The following is a 19,113-nucleotide window of genomic DNA, read 5'->3' on the forward strand; positions in this document are numbered from 1 at the left end:
CAGCACATTCCCTATAGGACGATCTGATGATAGAGGACTGGGAGGGGCCATGTCTGAGGTCCCAAGCTCAAAGAAACTCTCCACTCAGCCCATCCTTGATATTGGAAAATTCTCTACTAGAAATCATAATAGATTAACTAATGGATTAATTAATAATAGCCACATGTAAGAAGTGCTTACTAAGTATAAGGGCTGGTCGGAGGCTCTTTGCAGACATTATCTCACTTTAGCCCACTGGTATTTAACCACTTATCAAAAATATATTGAGCTTAAGAGCATCTATATGGGATTGAATTGACAACAGCAACTCAAAAGATTAGACAGACACCTTAGTGGGCAGTGAGTTTATGTTAAAAGAGGAGGAACAACTCAGAAAAGGAGTGTGAGAATGGTTGCACAACTCTAAGAATGTAATCAATGTCACTAAGTTGTACGTGTAGAAACTGTTGAGCTGATGTATGTTTTCTTGTGTATATTCTCAACAACAACAACAAAATAAATAAAATTTAGGAAGAAAAAACAAGGACCACAGTCTAGAGCCATGTCATGTGGGGACAAATGTCCCTCCCCACTGCACCGCTATTACATCAGAACAAAAAATGGACATACATGTTGACCGTTTCTGCCTTCAAGAAAAGAGTAACTTCTGCTCCGTATACTCAATTTAGGAGGCCAGGGATATTTATGTAGTGAATTTTAGAGAAAAAAAAATTAAGCAGCTAAAAAATGATTTGATGCAGAAAGTTACCTGGTTATTTGGAATTAAATAATCAGAGACTCACATGCACGGGCCAAACTGGCAATTCTCTTCACCAATACGACCTAAGTTTCCTCATTAATAAAACAAGCTGCTTCTAGAAAGAAAGAATCTATCGAGCACCTATAGCGTCTCTATGAGTTGGAATCAACTCGGCGGCACTGGGTTTGGTTTTTTTTTTTTTGGTACCAAGTGGTGAGAAGGGAAGTACAAAGTTGCCTGCCATCAAAGAAGCTGGAGTCTCTGGATCCCTCAAATGCAGTTGATCTGGAAAAAGCATCTCATCAAACTATTAACGAGTCATTAGCACCTTAGTGTGAATTAGTAATCAGATACTGGCCATTAGGAATGAAAAACCCAGTATTGTTGATGAGGACCGTGATAGAGGAGGAAGGAGGAAAGTTCTGGGCCACCCACAGGAAAGGTGGGCCCAGGTGGAGCTGCTGGGGTGCTTGTGTTTTGCTGAAAGAAGAAAGGTGGGGAATGGAGCTGAAGAAAACTAGGACAGGGCCACAGTTAACTGGGGTTACAAAGACCTGCCTCTGCTTTAATTGGGATCTGGGAACACTCAGGGACTGGAGGAGACAGTGCCCCCCACTCTTGGAGGCCTCACTCAGAGGCTGATGGGGAAGACAGGATATGAGCTTCTACGTCATAGCTTTACCTTTCCCTCATGCCCTTCACAGGATCACCCAGCTTTCTACGAAGGAATTCAGTTCCTGATGATACTTGGCAAGGTATTGACTTCTCTGAGCTGCAGCTGAGTCATCTGTGAAATGGAGGTGGGAGGGTCAGATGGGGTCTCAGATTAGAAAATCAAACCATCAAGACACCAGGGACATCTAGCTTAGACAGTCAAGGAAAAAATAAAATGCTTATTAAATAAATTGGAAACCCTGGTGGCATAGTGGTATAGTGGTTAAGTGCTGCAGCTGCTAACCAAAGGGTCAGCAGTTCAAATCCACCAGGCACTCCTTGGAAACTCTATGGGGCAGTTCTACTCTGTCCTATAGGGTCACTATGAGTTGGAATCGACTAGATGGCACTGAGTTTTTTTTTTGTCTGGGTATTAAATAAATTATATTTGTATGGCTCTTGGATTTACAGCCAAAATGTTTTATTATATAATAAAATAATAAAATAAAACATTTTGGCTGTAAATCCAAGAGTCATACAAATGTAATTTATTTAATGAATATATGTATATACTGTTGCTAGTTGCCATCCAGTCAGCTCCAACTCCTGGCAACCCCATGTATAACAGAACAAAATGTTGTCCCCCTGCGCCATCGCCACAATTGTTGGTATAGAAGATACTGTGTATTTTGAGTGTCTTCCAATCAAGGGGCTCATCTTCCAGCACTATATTGGACAACGCTCTGTTGTGACCCTTAGAGTTTTCACTGATTAATTTTCAGGTTTTTCTTCCTAATCTGTCTTAGCCTGGAAGCACTGCTGAAGCCTGTCCACCACCGGGGACCCTGCTGATGTATGAAATACTAGTGGTATAGCTTCCAGCATCATAGCAACACACAAGCCACGACAGTATGACATGTATATGTGTATGTGTGTATATATATATATATAAACCCTGGTTGCATAGTGGCTAAGTGCTATGGCTGCTAACCAAAAAGTTGGCAGTTCAAATCCACCAGGCACTCCTTGGAATCTCTATGGGGCAGTTCTACTCTGTCCTATAGGGTCAATACGAGTCAGAATCGAGTCTACGGCATATATGCTTGTTTGTATTTTTGTTTCTACATCTGTGACAATGATCAGTTTGACACATTGGTATGTGATTCCATGGCTCCAGGTTTGCTCTCCCCTCTCGGTGTTCTGGGGTCTGATAAGCCTCCAGAGAGAAGGAAAAGAGAATTTAGCACAGTCCAAGAGGGTAATCATTGCTGGTTGAGGGGGAGCAGGAATGCACAGAAGAGAAGCAAGAGCCAGGGCCTCTGAATCCACAAGGGCTGCCTGGCGGCGGGGAGGGCAGGAGAGCTGTTTAGCAAGTTTGCACTTCACAAGGCCAAAGATGAGCTCAGTTGGGGTGTAAAGTGCAGAGGAAAGCTGTACAGCCAAGCCCTCAGCACAGCCGCTCTCCCATTCTCCTGCCTTCCAGGCCACCCGACTCCCCTCACTTTCCTCTCATTCAGATCCCTGGCTGGAAACACCTTCTTTGAGCTTTGCTGGTCATCTCCCTTCTCCAGCCTCCAAAGTATATGGACTTGGAACTCTGAGCATCCAGGTCCTGACCTGTCTCAGCCACTCTTTAGCCATGTGACCTTGAGCAGGTCTCATAACTTCCTAAGCCTGTTTCCTCATCTCTAAAAGGCGGATGCTCATACCTGCTCCACCTACCCCCTGGAGGTGGAGGGTAGGCTCTTTGTAAATAATAATAATGATGATAATAGTAATAGTGGCTAACACTGACAACAGCGTTAACTGTGTGCCAGGTGCTGTTCTAAGCACTTTTTACACATATTAACTCATTTAATTCTCACAACACCCTATGAGGTAGACACTATTATCATCCCCATCTTACAGATTAAGATACTGAGGCACAAGGAGGTTAAGTAGCTTGCCCAAGGTTGCACAGCTAGTGAGTAGCTGAGCCAGGATCTGAAGGAAGACTCAAACCCGGCAATCTGGCTGCAGATAGTGCTCTTAGCCCCTACACTGTATCAGCTTTCTCGTGTGTGAGTGTCTGATGCAGGTACCTGCCCTTTCCCAGGTGCACATGTCCAACTCTAACCTCCCACACATTCTGATTTCTACTCTCACCTGTCCCTTTGACACCTGAGCTATAGTATGAAACACTGAGCTTATCACCTTCTATCCCAAATGGGCTCTCCAACCATGACAGCCTTAACACTACCCCTATTCTGTCTGGTGCTCCCACCCCCAAAAGTCACCTGCCCTCTCCTTCTACATCCTCTGTACCCTCTGCCATGGCCGTGGCCTAGGCTGCACCCCGTACTCAGTCTTGGAATTTTTGCAGCCGCCTCTTGACAGTTCCCCCACACTCCACCCACCCTCAGTCTGGCAACTTGACCCCCTCAGCCCATCCTGCAAGGTACTCTTTCTAGGATTGACTTCCCACACACTTTTCCTCCTGTTGCAGGCCCTCCATTCCAGCAGACCTGATTCGTTACGCTCCTTCTCAGCCTTCTGTGCACTTTTGAAGAAAATAAATGTAATCCAGGACTTGGGTGAGGATGGGATGGGGGATGCTTATGTAGGACATTAAATGTTTCTCACATACATCTTATATTGCCGTGGTTTCATGTTCTGGGCTGTTCTTCCAGCCTCCTGCCCACCAAGGCAGTCTCATCATATCCTTTAAGGTTGACCAAGACACAACTCCTCTCTGAGACCTCCCCATGCCCTCTCAGCCTCCCTAGGGTCAGGCTGGGCCTTCGCACACACTCCTTTCTGCTGCCCAGGTGTGTGTGCATCCTGCCACCCTAAAATTATCTAACAGTTCCCTCTAAGGCTGGGCAGTGCTCTCCCCTCCTGTGGTCCTGGGCTCCAGGGCTTGTTGCAGGAAAAGCGAGTGTTGCTGTCAGCTGATAGACATGTTCAGATGATAGACATGTCATCGTCTGAACATGGTGAGCGTGGGTGCACAGTGTGGGGTGCTGTGAGCACAGCTGTGAGCAGAATGGGTGTCAGCCAGGTTAGATTGGCAATGCTGTCCCAGCTGTCCATGGCTGACATCTACTCTGATTGGCTGGTGTCTGATTGTACCAGTTACTAAGAATTTTAATGTTATAAAAAATGGAAAAGAAGTGTTGGAGAGAATGTGAAAAAAATTGGAATCCTCATACATTGCTGATGGGAATGTAAAGTGGTAGCGTTGCTGTCTTAGTTATCTAGTGCTGCTATAACAGAAATATGAGAAATGGGTGGCTTTAACAAATAGAAATTTATTTTCTCACAGTTCAGGAGGCTAGAAGTCTGAGTTCAGGGTGCTGGCTCTAGGGAAAGGCTTTCTCTCTCTGTCAGCTCTGGAGGATGGTCCTTGTGTCTTTGAGCTTCTGCTCCTGGGTGATCTTCATGTGGCTTCGCATTTTTCTTCCCCCATCTCTGCTTTCTAGCTCACTTATTTAATCTCTTTAATATCTCAAAAAAGATTGACTCAAGATCCTTTCTACACTAATCCTACCTCATTAACATAACAAAGACAACCCACTCCCAAATGAGATTATAACCATAGGCACAGAGATTAGGATCTACAACACATATTAAAACGTCCCTAAAGGGGGACACAATTCAGCCATAACACTTGCCGTGGAAAACAGTTTGGCAGTTTCTCAAAAACTTAAACATAAAATTACCATATGATCTTGCATTTTGCATTCTAAGTACACACCCAAAATATCTGAAGTCAGGGACTCAAACAGATACTTGTACACCAATATTCATTGCAGCATTATTCACAATGGCCAAAAGGTGGAAATAGCTCAAGTGACCATTGATAGATGAATGGATATGCAATATATGGTATACACATACAATGGAGTATTATTCAGCCATAAAGAGAAATGAAGCTCTGATACATACTACAATATGGATGAACCTTGAAAGCATTATACTGAATGAAATATATCAAATGCAAAAGGACAGATACTATATGATCCCACCTGCATGAAATATCTAGAATAGGCAAATGTAGGGAGATAAAAAATGGACTAGTGGTTACCAGGGACGGACAGATGGTGCTTAATGGGTATGGGTACAGAATTTCTGTTCGGGGTTATGAAAAAGTTCTGGAAATAATTGTGGTTATGGTTGCAAAAAGAGAAATATTCTGAGTATCTTCTCTAGACATGAGCCCGTAAGCATACGAGCACATGTCTAAGCATGAGTACATGAGCTTCTGATGACAGTCCACCTAATAATGGGCCTCACTTTGGATCAGCTGTCACTTTCAGGAGTCCCTGTTACCAATCTTCTTCATTAAACCAAAAAACCAAACCTGCTGCCATTGAGTCAATTCTGACTCATAGGGACCCTATAGGATAGAGTAGAACTGCCCCATAGAGTTTCCAAGGAGCACCTGGTGGACTCAAACTGCCAACTTTTTGGTTAGCAGCCGTAGCTCTTCACCACTACGCCACCAGCATTTGCTCTTCTTCATTAGTGGCACACAAGAGAGCACTGATTGTCCTATTTACATATATATTACAATATATTCTTTTTCAATAATAACAACGAGAGACATTCATTCAACATCCCTGTGACCATGAACACAGGAGAGGTTCTCATTAGTTGGATCTGAAGGAACATCCCTTCCTGGGGCCAGAAGGATGGACAAAGTGACTTCTAAAGGTCAACAGAGCATCCATTTTAATGAGAGTTGCTCAACCAACGAACACAGATGATCAGTTAAAGCCTCCTGCACACTGAGTTAGGAACCTAAGGGGGAAGTTTTTAAGGATCAGAAAACAGGTCAGTGGCAGAGAAAGAGGAGGTGAGGGTCCAGGAGGCAGTGCACAGACATTGTGATTGCTGTCTTCTTTTGCCTTCAGTGATTCATAAGTTTACTGAGCAGCCTCTCTGTACCAGGCACTTGCCACACACTGGGGATAGAAGAAGATATAGGCCTGCCCTCAACAACTTCTCAGTCTAGATGGTAGATCTGCCATCCCTGAGCTTGTATCTTTTGTTCAATCCCAGGTGGAGTGAAGGTTCTAGCAGCAATTTAATTTTGTGCCCACTTTAGCTGGTTGCGCAAGGTAAAGAGCAGGTTGGGAACTTCATTGAGAGAGACTTTCAAAACCCTGATCCAAATCACTGGGTGGAAGCCACAGCCCGTGCGTGTGGATGGAACGTTGCCATTTTCTGGCTTCAACTACTTCAATTCAACAAACATTTTTCAAGGACAACAGCAGACAATCAAAGGGCTATGAATTGCTCTCATGACCAGTCTGAGACATGGGAAGTTAGCTAAACGAGCACTTACTTAGCTGAGATACCTATGGTTACCCTGGGCAGCACAGAAGCGTCCAGAGGGAGAGTCAACTCTTGGCCATCAGAAGGCTATCTCTCCCGAGGCCCAAGTCCCCCAGGCTTGCTCTTGGCCAGTTGAATGGAAGATAAGTTATCTCCATCCCCCTGCTGGCCCCAGAAGGCTCTCTCTACCTTTCTACCAGGTTGCTACTTCCCCTATGCTGGGAAATGTTAGGAGCAAAGTCCAGGAACCATGGGTTCTCCAGCCTCTTCTCTGCTACCCTACACAACTTTTAAACACATTTATGCTGGATAGAAAGATCATAGAAACATTATCTTCTGAGTATCTCTGTTAGGTAAACCTCCCCTAAGCATCTACCAGTCGCTAAGCCCAGAGGAGAACAAGGCTGACCTTGCCTTTGTGGAGCCCCAGTCTGGTGGTGATGGAACCAGGCTGACTGAAGGACCATCTCAATTACGTGCAGAAGTACCATGGTGGAGGTGGGCACTGGGTGATGCAGGAACCCAGAAGACAGGCACTCCATCCAGCCTGGGGGCTCAGGAAGATCTTTCCAGAGAGTGGGTACCTGAATGGAATCTTAAAGGAGACCATGAACGATGTCAATGACAAGCCACATGGAGGGACCATGGGAGCATAAACATCACCGGGCCAGATGACTCAGGCCCTAAAGTGAGCTTCACTGGAGGTCTACACAGAGCATCTGAGCCAAACACTTTCCCCTCCCTGACTATGTGATGCTCCTTCCCTCTCCTGGGCTCCTCTCCAGCCAAAGCCCTTTACAGTGAGATGGGTCCTCCTCCCACTCACCTGTCCATTCTGGTCTCTTTCCCATGCCCTGAAGTCTGATCTGTGGAACTGAAGTTAATGGTCACCTCTAGTTCTGTCTTCATGATTTCCCCTCTTGAGCTTCAAAGGAATCTCCAAACCGAATTCTAAAGCAAGAACACAGTCACCCCTGTTCACTTCTCAGGATCTTAATTTAAGTCCCGGATGACAAAGGATCTCTCCATGTCTCAGGCAGGTAAGTTGCAGCCAGGGTAGGATGACCTCAGGGTGGCCCCTTGGCTGCCCTCTCTGCCTTCCTCTGTGCCCCAGCAGAGGCATATCTGCTTGCCCTCTGGGGCCCTTCACCCAGCATCCAGCACTCAGGCCTCATAGCCCAGCAGCGCCAGGGCTGGCACCTCCACAAGTCAAGAGCACACCTGCCTGGTAGCCTTTGAGGGGGTGATTTCACGAATAGCTCATGTATTCCTCACCCTTTCACCTCAACCCCTCTTCCTGGGTCAATGGGAAGTTGCTTGGCCTTTTGGGAAAGGCATCTGCACTGGGAATGGCCTCAGGAGCATTTGCTCCAGGAGTTTTTAATCTGGGACACACAGCCCAGGCAGACCCTAGATGGGCTCCAGAGGTCTGTAAGCCTCTGAATATGCACACATACTCTGTACGCTGTTCAGGGGAAAGCACCTATGGCCTTCATCAAATCTCTGAGGGGCCATGATCCACAAGGTTAAAAACCACTGGTTCTGATCTGAGTGTAATAGTGACTGGTTAGTGGCAGGGCAGTACAGAACCCTCATGACTCCCAGGGCATTATTCCCAGTACCTCGGGAATGACAGCAGTGACCTCAGAGGGAGGCTCTGAGGCAGAAAGCCCAAAAGACTGCGATTCCAGGTTCCTGGGTTCTTGTACCTCCCAAGGTTTACTGTATCCTGACACATATAGAAGAGGAGCTCCTTAATACCTCAATGGCAATCAAAAAAAAAAAAAACCCACTTCTGACAAATTGATTCTGACTCATAGGACGAAGTAGAACTGCCCCACAGGGCTTTTAAGTCTTTAAATCTTTATGGAAGTAGACTGCCACATCTTTCTCCCACAGAGCAGCTGGTGGGTTCAAGCCATCAACCTTTTGGTTAACACCCAAGTGCTTTAGCCACTGCACCAGCAGGGCTCCTTCTATACGGAGTGGCAAGGTAAATGGGGGAAATTTGGGGGCTGAAGACCCGCCCTCTGAGGACCCGCCCCCCAAGGACCCGACCTCTGACCCCCAAGGACCTGACCTCGGAGGGCCTGACCAATTGCCCTGAGGGCTGTAGGGGCAAACATCCCCCACACACCTGTAACACAATACTGACTGAAAAGCTGACTTGCTGTTGTTGGATGCCTTGGACCCTATTCCAATTCATGGCGACCCCATGTGACAGAGTAGAACCACCCCATAGGGTTTTCTTGGTTGTAATCTTTATGGAAGCAGATTGCCAGGTATTTTTCCTGGGGAGCCACTGGATGGGTTCCAACCACCAATCTTTCAGTTAGCAGCCCAGATGAGCACTTAACAATTATACCACCAGGGCTCCCATTCAGCCTCATTACTTATTTTAAAAACTGAGACCTCCTACCTCCTCACCAAGATAAACACACAAAACCTGAGTCCAAACCTACTATATAATGATGTGATTTCAAATTTCTTTCTAGGAATCTACATGCCCATCTTTCTGGTTATTCAACAAAACTTCCCTCCTCCTCCAGGAAGCCCTCCTTGTTTAGCCTGTCCATTCCAGTCACTTCTCAGCATTGCTGCACTAGGCTTCCCTTCCCTGAAATGCAAGGCTTTGAGTGTGTGCCATCTCTCCAACAACTTGAAATCACCTGCAGAACAGTCTCTAGCACCTCCCTCCTCTGGCTGGGCCTCCAGTATCCCAATAAGGCTTGTGCAAATGTGCGGACACGGCAGGGAACACCATCAATTTGGGGAGATCGACACACAGAGGAGTGCATTACTCAAGGGCAGTTTATTGAATATACAGCAGAAGTTCAGGGTCCTTAACTCAAGCAAAGGAGGAACAAGGTGTTGCCATTCTTAGGAATATTTACACCAAGAGCCAAGACATCAGAGCTGGCGGTACCACCCAGAGACAAAAGATGCAGCTCCATTCACTGGGCACGGCTCATAACAACAGAAATTGAGAGGCAGAAGCTACACAGCCCCTGGAAGAGGCCAGAGAGGATCATTCAGACACCTATGGGCCTTGAGATGACAGAAAGCCCAAGTAATCATGCTGGCATCATCAAAAACACCCGTGACTTTGACATCCATTTGTTAGAGAGGCAGTGATGTGCCATGGAAAACCATAGGTCCTGGAGTCAGCCAAGCGGGGCTTGCCTTCTGACTCTGGCACCTGGAGAGGATGGCGACTAGGCAGTTACGCAGCCTCTCAGAGGACCAGGCTTCTTGTCTGTCTGAGGCTGCTGATCACATCTTCTTTGGAGGGCTGGACATGGATTTGAGGCAATGCATGTAGGGTGCCTGGCACATAGTAGGAGACTAATAAATGGTAATAGATATGACTGATAATAAAGGAAATGGCTGGGTGATACAAAGTGGCAGAAAACTGCCAATTCTTGTTCACTTGGCTTTGTGAATCTGGGTGCAGTTGGTAGACCAAAACTGTACACATCTTCTCCTAAATCATTAATGGAGTCTTTATTCTATAAAGACCTGTCTGGGAGGCAGGCAACTCCTCTTGGTTGTAAATCTCCATGTTCACCCCTCCTTGCTGGAAGGGGAAGTACAACTAACTGAGAACCTCAGCCTAAGCACAGAACAAAACGTTTCTCCCTCCCTGGACTTTTCTCTCTCCTTTCTCTCTCGCTCCCCAGGGGTGATTACAGCTTCCTTCGGGCCAAGAAGGTAACTATGATTTGGGCCTCCAAAGCCTCCTGCCAGCTAAAGGCAGCAAGGGAAACGAGAAGTCAGAAAATCCAGAAAGGACCTAATGAAACAGGAAGTGATGACGTCAATCTGAACCGGAAAGTAAGACAGGCCACGATGTGGACAATCGAGTGTGCTAGAGATAATCACGAGGGTTTGGGTATGGCAGATGTCTTTGGGCGGTGGCAAGGTTATCTCCTCTTCCAGGTGCTAGTGCAAGTGGGTCCAGAAAATTTATCGGGTGCTTTTCCGGGCTGGGGTGACGACCGGGGTGCTCTTGCCTTCGGAGTCCTTGGGGTCTCCCACTAAGGCCCCTTTGGCCTTGGTGTCCCCACCTCGGGCACTGCCGGAGCCACTGGCCACACTGCTGGCCCCGAGGTCGGCACTCACGGAGCTGGGATGGAAGCCGTAGTTGCTTCCACTGCTGCTGCTGATGACAGCTGAGGAGGAAGGGCAAGAGCAGGGAAGGCAAGGGTGTCAATCAGCAAGTGATGACGCTACAGTGACTGTCATCCCCAAGGGCTGGCTCTATGTACGCCATCCCATTTCACCCTCACAAGAGCCCTCACTAGTCAGTGAGCAAATAAATAGGAATTCAGGCCCTGTTTTGTGCCACACCTTGTGTGAGGTGAGGGCCACATGGCACAGGCATGATTCCTGCTCTCCTGGTGATTCCAGGACTGTTTGGCTCAAAGTCCATATTCTCAACGCTTTCTCTAGATGGCAATGCACCAGGGAGAGGCAGGAAGGAAACAGGCACTGTTTCCATAGGACTAAAAGGAAATAGGTTTCTTTCAAAGCCAGGGGAGCCTTCACAGGGAGTAATGCAAACTTTTGGATGGGGTAAGATAGTTAGGGCAGCTGGGGCACCTTGTCTCAGGGTCCCCAGATTTCCCACCCAGCGTGTCTTTCCACAACACTCACAGATGCTCACGGAAGATGGGTTCTCACCAGACATCCTATAAGACAAGGTTAGGGAGGATGAGACCTCAGGGAAGTGTCTAGAGTCAGATTCAGCTAAGCCTTACTGGATGCCTGCTTTTATACATATGATTATATTGATTCATCTCTGCAACAACCCCAGGAGATGGAGATTATAATTCTCGTTTTAACATTGAGACTCAGAGACATTAAATGATAGCAGGGCCACACAGCTAGTATGTGGCAAGGCCAGTTGTTCAACCCACATCAGTCTGACCCCAGTGGTTCTTTCCACTGCACCACACAGCCAGCTGGGGCTACATGGTTCTGCTCTGACATCCCCTTGCACAAAGCTTCCACAGAGTTCAACTGTCAAAACATCACCTGCCTGGTTCATATTGTCACCAGCGTTGTTGTCTCTCATCTCCCAGCTCCCTAATGGCCCCTCAGCCAGGTGGGAGCCACTTATAGCCCTTTCTCCCTCGGCAGCTTAGTGATCCCCTCTGCCCCTCTCACCTGCACTCCTCGCCCTCCAGCAGCTTGCGATAGGTGGCGATCTCCATGTCCAGGGCCAACTTCAGGCTCATGAGTTCCTGGTACTCACGCAGCATCCGGGCCAGTTCCTCCTTGGCCTGGTGCAGGGCAGCCTCCAGCTCATCCAGCTTGGCCTGGGCATCCTTCAGGGCATTGTCTCCCCGCTGCTCAGCATCAGCGATGGCTGTCTCCAGGTTGGAGCACTGAAGGCCAAAAAACAGGGAGACCATTACAGCACAAATAATTTTAGATTTTGTAGGCTAGGTAGCATAGCCCCTCATTTTACAGGTGAAGAAACTGAGGCTCAAGGTAACAGCACGTAGTAGCTACAGAGCCTCCACCAGAACCTGGTCTCCTCTATTTTCTGCTGCAGACAGATATTTAAAGGAGTTGTTGTGAAAATCTGTGGAAGTAGTTGCATTTTAGGAGGGCAGGAAGAAGCTTTGATATTTGCAAAGGTGCCATTGAGGGCCTGGGGTTGGAGACCTCTGATGGCTGTAGGTTCAGAGTATCCCAGGTCTAGAAGAATCACCCCTGAGATGGCAATTGTAGGAGTTAGGCCTCCAGCCAGGAGCCCTCTAAGGATGAGACGGTGTGCCAAGAGCCCCTGCTGTGATGGACTGGACTCTTGCCTACAGAATTTCTCCCCATCAGGGGCCCTTCCTACCTGTTATTACCAAGAGTAAGAGGGTCTCTGAACTCTTCCCCACTCTGCAGGGAGAGTCTGTATAACTGCCTTTCACATCTGGTCTGGGTGGGGGAAGGGGACTTTTCTTAGGGCAAAAGGTTAAACCAGCTGAGTCAATTCCAATCCATAGAGAACCAATGTGTGTCGAGTAAAATTGTGCTCCACATGTGTCATTGCACAGAGTGTTCAATGACTAACTTTTCTGAAGTATATCACCAGGCCTTTCTTCCAAGGTGCCTCTGGGTGGACTCGGCCCTCCAACTTTTCGGTTAGGACACAAATGTGTTGACTGTTTGTACTTCTGAGGCAGGAGGTTAAGGGCTGGATGACAGCTGCAACTTCAGAAGCTATACTCTGATGAATATCTAGGAGTGTTGTGATACCGAGAACTAACAGAGTGGGGAGAAGGGTCCTCCAGGAGTCTGGAAGCTGGTGATATAGAGACAGAAAGCTGACCCCGTGTTCACCACACTGCCAGATGTGGAGGGTTGTTGGGGTGGGAGAGAAGAGTGGGTTCTGACCTCTCAGTTTGGCAACCTGACCACTAGCAGGATTGATCTGGTTCTGTGGGGCAGTCACAGGAAAGATTTCCCTCCCTCAAAGTCATCTCCCCTAATGCCGTTTAGAGACTTACTGCTTGCAGGTAAGACAGGATCGCCCAGGGGACAACCTGGGGAGGGGGCCTACGAGAGCTTCATCTGCTGCTGTCCCCACTCAGTCCCCAGGACCATCCCGCATCTCTGAGGCAGGAACCTAATATTGTAACGGAGGGGCCTCTGATGCACACCCCATGTATTCCAGGTGTGTTCCATGCCTGGCGGAGGAGGAGGCTTGGGGCCTGCCTGCAGAGTGGCATACCCCATGGGGAGATGGGACAGGCTTGTTGGGCACAGAAAGAAACTAAGAGAGGAGAAAAGGAGGAAACCTGGCTTCTGATCCTGACTCTATTAATAACCAGCTGGGGGACTCCGGGCAAGTCAGTTCCCCTCTGCAACCCTGGTTTTCTTCTTTACAATAGTTAGATGAAATAAGTTCAAGGCCCCACCCCACCCCCAGTTCTGAACAGGTGCCCCTTCTCATCTCAAGGGAACAAAGGCAGATGGGAAGGAGGGGACTGTGGCTGGCCAAGGGGCTCTTGAGCCCAGGCTGGGGAGATCTGACTTTTATCACAGGGTTGTCTCCAGTTTCCCCATCACAAGGATGAACTTGAGCTCTGGGGGTGATGCTGCCCACCTGCTTCTTCAGATTGCCAATCTCACACCGGATCCTCTGGATGAGCCGGTTCAGCTCTGACATCTCGTTCTTGGTGTATTTGAGGTTGTCACCATGCCGGCCAGCTGCCAGCTGCAACTCCTGGATCTGGTTTCCCAGAGAGAGGAAGGTCGTGATGAGAAGGACTGTCCTCACCAAGGTAGGGGAAGGTTGGCATAAGGCCACCTCCAGAGCCCTACAGTGATCTGTCCAAACACTTGACAACTGCAGCAAACCAGGGTAGGTGGCCCTGGAGCAAGAGGTGATGGAGCCAGGATCTGAGTATCCTTCCGGCTGTTTGGTGGTGGTCCTGACCATGAAACCCACCCTCTTCTCTAAGCAGAGCTTGTCTGCTGGTCCTAGCCTCCTTCCTGACCACCCTTGCCTGCAGTCTTTCCTGGGCTGGATAGGAAAGATGCAGTTCACTCCGTCAATATTTATTAAGCACTCTCTAAATGGCCTTCCCCTTCATTCAATTCACTCATTCATTCATTTTAGACATATTTAGAGAGGTACATTTTAAAGGTCAGATTCTGTTCCAGGGCCTGGGATACAGCAGAGAGTAGGATGGGCAAGGCCCCTGTGCTCATGAAACTTACATTCTCCTGGAGCCCTTTCTTAGTAGCAGGGGCAGAGGGGCAGAGAAGCCAAAGGTCACATCTACCCTTTGGGGGTGGTGGGTTACAGGCAGGATTGCTGGAATTGTTGGATCAGGACCTTTAATTTGAATCACTCCCTCTCACCTTGCCCAGTCCTTGAGGGAACATGGAATGGCATGGCATGGACAAGGAAGAAGGAACAGGTGGAGGCCAGAGTCAGGATGAACCACACCTGTGATCCTTGCTGTTGTTGGGATTTAACAAATGTGAAAAGGAACCATAGAGCAAGGGCAGGTGTAAGCCCTGGTCAGTGCCCAGGTAAAAGATGACATCCCTGAAGGGTTTCACCCCAAACATCACTTCTATTACTCAGAACATTCCTGGAATCCTGCTTCTTCCTCTCCGAAGTCTTTCCACGCTCATCAGAAAAGAGCCCAAGGCTTCCTCTTCTCTCACTACCTACCCCATCCCAGTTTCACCAATCAAGATACTCTCTGTAGCTATTCTCCTCCATATTTGTCACGCTTCTTCCACCCCATAGCTTCTATGCCCAAGTTCTTGTAAATCCATTTGCTTTATAATGGGAACCCCTCATTTCTTTCCCCCATCAGAGGGTTGCCTGACCCTCTCTGTTGGATATGTTCATCCAAAAAATTCTATGATGTTTCCCTGATAACAGTCTATGCCAAGAATTCTTTTTGGGTACAGTATGGTTAACTCATTGAGTAGAATATAGTTATCAATCCTCCTTTCATTCAGCATGCCTACAAAGGTAACTCTCATTCTCTGGGGGAGGTGTCCCCTCCCAGGAAGCGAGGGGCCAGTGGAGGGGACAACACCAGTGCTCACCTTGCTCTGGTACAGGGCCTCAGCCTCAGCCTTGCTCTTCAGGGCAATCTCCTCATATTGGTTGCGGACCTCAGCGATGATGCTGTCCAGGTCCAGGTCCCGATTGTTGTCCATAGACAGGATGATGGAGGTCTCACTGGCATGTGTCTGGATCTGGGAGATCTCCTGAGTTGAAAGGTGAGGACAGAGTTAAGATCCCCTTAGCTTCCCTCCTCTGCTCTCTCCATCTTCTGGGCCTGTGGTCTCTGGCAAAAGGAGACACTCAGACCTACAGGGCTGAAGTGGAGGGAAGGAGGGCCTGCTGGAGAGCTGTCTGATCAAACACAGAGAGAATGGCCATAGCAGCAGGAAGCACCAAATACCTGCCACCAGCAGTAGGAGGCATATAAGTCAGGTGCAAGAATGTATATGCTACAATATCAGAGAATCCAGCAATCTGTGGTTTAGTAGGACCTCATGGGGTCATTTTTGTCCATTTTCCTGCCCATGGACAAGGCCTTTATTGTGGTCCAGATGAGATTTTCTCTTGGGTATATGGCCTCTGGAGCCCAAGCTCTCTCACTTGCATGGCCTCCCATTGCAGGGTTTTGCATCTTCCCATCAAAACAGTTTTCATTCCGTTTATCCTATATCCCTCCTATTAGCATCTTCCTTCTACCAGAGACCTCAGTTGAAAAGAGGCGGGGATGGGGAGAGAAGAAGTTGGAGAGGAGTGTCCTCACCACATCGTACAGACACTTGAGAAACTTGATGTCTTTGTCCAGAGAGTCCACTTTGGCCTGAAGCTCCACCTTGGCCGTGTAGGCTGCATCTACGTCCTGCCGAGAGGTCACCCACAACCATCAGTCAATATAACCCTCATCCCATTAGCTGCCCTGCCCCTGCCCCCAAAGCCATCTGCTTATCCTATTTTTGTCCACAAAGGGAAGCATCTCAATGAATAAAATTACTCAATATCAATTCTTTTCTCAGACTCACTGAGACTTTGGGAAAATACCTGGAGAAAACAAGCCCAGAGAGGTAGAGTGAGTTTCCTCAAATCACACAGGACCAGCTTCCTGACTCCCAGACCAGACCTCTCTTTATCTCTGTCTGTTTCCTGGGCGTTTGTCCTTCTCCAGTTTGCTGGAGGCCAGCACTATGATTCCACACTCATTCAGGCACCAGCCCTCTCCCCCAGGTGGCCTGAGCTGGAGTCCTGGGCAGAGTTGTTCGAGATGGAGAGAGCAAGAGAGACCAGAGTCTGTAGGCCTTTCTCTCCCTTACCTTCTTGAGTGCCACAAACTCATTCTCAGCTGCTGTGTGTTTATTAATCTCCACCTCATATCTGTGGGCAGGGAGAGAAGGTAAAGAGGCCCCAGTCCCCACAGCCAGCCCCAAGTTACCTCCTCCTCCCAATGGCCAGGTGAGTGGTGAGAGCTAAAGATGCTCTCCAGGGGTGAGCATTGCAGAGGTGGCTGGTGGAGTGAGATGTCCCTGGGCTATCTCCATTACATTCCACTCGCTGGGAAATTACCCAAGTGCCCCAAACCAGCTAACTGAACCAACCATTAAGTTGGTCAATAGCACAGGAATCCCTTCCTCTCAATCAAGTAGAAAGTTCTGATCAAACAGGTGGGCCCTTCCCCAGAAACCAGAGAAGGGAGTAGGAGCCCCTGGCCCTGGTACATGCTCCCTCCCCTCCTGAAGAATGGCACAGAGATTAGGTGACCCCACCAGCCTCTGGGAAAATGACCCATCACCTTTTGGTGGGACCTGCTCACCTCTTTTTGTAGTCCTCCACCACAACCCGCATGTTCCTCAGCTCCGAGTCCAGCCTCACCCTGTCTCCAGACAGCGTCTCCAGCTGCTTCCGCAGGTTACCTATGTAGCCCTCAAAGACGGGTTCCAGGTTCTTCTTGCAGTTGTTCAGGTCCAGCTGCTGCAGCAGCTCCCACTTGGTCTCCAGAACTTGGTTCTGCTGCTCTAAGAACCGCACCTGGAACCCAAAACAACAGACACCTGGAACCACAATAAATGGTATCATGGACATACGTCATTGACCCTGAAGGTTAAACTACTCTCAACCTATGGCATGCGCTGCAAACTAAACCCCTTACAAGTGCTCATTCCATAGCCTTCTAGACGACCAATCATTGAAAACTCACTGAAGAAGGAGATTTCACAGCTGCCTTCTGTTGCCCAACCCAGGGCTCAGGAGATGGTCTTCTTTATGTCTCAGCTAAACTTTCCTTCCTGTACAATGATCCCTTCCTTCTGAATAGTACTGTTCTCATTAGGCTTTCAGTTTTTCAAAAAACTGGAGATCCATCTAGCTGTCCTCCACAAACACGCTATGTCTTTCTCAAGGCAGGGCTACCTTTCACACAACAATTTCCCACCCTTCTCTGTCAAATCCCCCGAAAAAGCATCATTCATTTATTCCTTTGTTCTACCTAGTTTCCAAGTTTCTTCTCCGTTTATGATTAGGAAGTCCTTCCTGAGGTCTAGCTGCAAACTTTTCATGTACAATGCCCAGTCCATTTCCAGGCAGCAGGGAAGTTGCTCCTATCTCCCTAGACTGCTTTCTCCTCCTCCTATGAGACCCACCTTGTCGATGAAGGAGGCGAACTTGTTGTTCAGCGCCTGGATCTGCTCTCGCTCCTGGGTGCGTACTTTCTGAATCTCGGAGTCCAGCTCCATGTTGAGGGGGGCCAAGAGGCTCTTGTTGACAGTGACCTGGTGTATGCCCCCAGGTGGGCACATGGATGGGCACACAGGTCCCAGGGCCACACTGCCAAAGATGCTGCCAGCAAAGCCGCTGGCTCGGCCCCCTCTGTGCCCAGAGCCATGCCCAAAGCCATAGCCTCCAGTCCGAACATCACCACCTGCCACACTGAAGGAAATACATCGATTCCCTCCCAGACTGTAGAGGCTCTGACTGCCAAAGCCAGCCCCAGCCCCTTTGCCAGCTGCCCGATAAGAAGCCACACTGCCCACAGCCTTCCTTGGCATGACTGCTGAGTACCCACTGAAGTCTCCCTTGTCACCACCAGACTTGATGTTCAGTTGTCGACTCATGTTGGGACAGATGGAGTTGACAGAGCTAGAGAAAGCCAGCCTACGACGGAACAAAGAATACACCGACAGGGCACCCAGGGCTGCCTCCTTTTATCCTTGTCCAGCCTAGGACACCGGAAAAGGGCGTCTCTCCACTATCTCCTGTCCTCCTGCTGAAGAGCCATGGGCCATGGGCAACTTGTAGAACAGAGATCTTCAAATCCTTTGCAGCAACAAAGGCTTTCGGATATGTGGGCTGAATATGCTGCCCTTGCAAGCTGGAATGGTCTAATTTGGAGCTTATCTGTGCTCCCTAATTAGGGATCTGGAGAGTTATCCCCTCCAGAGATCACCTAGCTTTATTTTTCCAGTGCTGCCTCCTTCTCGTTTATCTGTCATCAGGGAGCAGGAAAATGCCTGGCTTTATCCAGAGAGGGCTCACCCAAGAGCCCCAGATTTCCTCCCAGGAAAGACCATCTCCCGACTATCGAGGCATTGAGGAGCCAAAGTATTCCTGCCAGAGAAGAGAAGACTTGGAGTGGGAAGCAGATGATGAGGGTCTTCAAAGATCTGGATCCAGGAAAATCCAGGAAAGAGGTTCCAGGGGGTCACTCTTTGGGTCACTCTAAGGAACACAGCTGCACACAATGGAACGGACCAAGAGCTATCTAGTGCCAATTTTTATGCAAATAACACGTGCCTGCTATGTTTATTTGCCAACTGTGTCCTCCCCAGCAAGGTATTTTTGTAAGCACTATTACGCAGATTTTTTATACATGTTGCTTTAA

At 48.4% G+C, this 19,113-nt stretch overlaps 1 protein-coding gene across 1 annotated transcript; it reads right to left on the reverse strand.

Annotated features, from left to right (window-relative positions):
- Positions 1–10,678: 10,678 nt before the first annotated feature.
- Positions 10,679–18,346, reverse strand: LOC126075459 (keratin, type II cytoskeletal 74-like). Its single transcript, XM_049883215.1, has 9 exons — positions 17,876–18,346; positions 17,050–17,264; positions 16,553–16,613; positions 16,009–16,104; positions 15,287–15,451; positions 13,821–13,946; positions 11,882–12,102; positions 11,369–11,403; positions 10,679–10,884 (listed from the first exon to the last, which is right to left on the reverse strand). Exons 1-9 carry the CDS (start codon positions 18,344–18,346, stop codon positions 10,679–10,681), a joined length of 1,596 nt encoding a protein of 531 aa, XP_049739172.1.
- Between the last annotated feature and the right edge of the window lie 767 nt (positions 18,347–19,113).

This window comes from Elephas maximus, chromosome 4 (assembly GCF_024166365.1).
Source record: "Elephas maximus indicus isolate mEleMax1 chromosome 4, mEleMax1 primary haplotype, whole genome shotgun sequence".
Lineage (NCBI taxonomy): Eukaryota > Metazoa > Chordata > Mammalia > Proboscidea > Elephantidae > Elephas > Elephas maximus.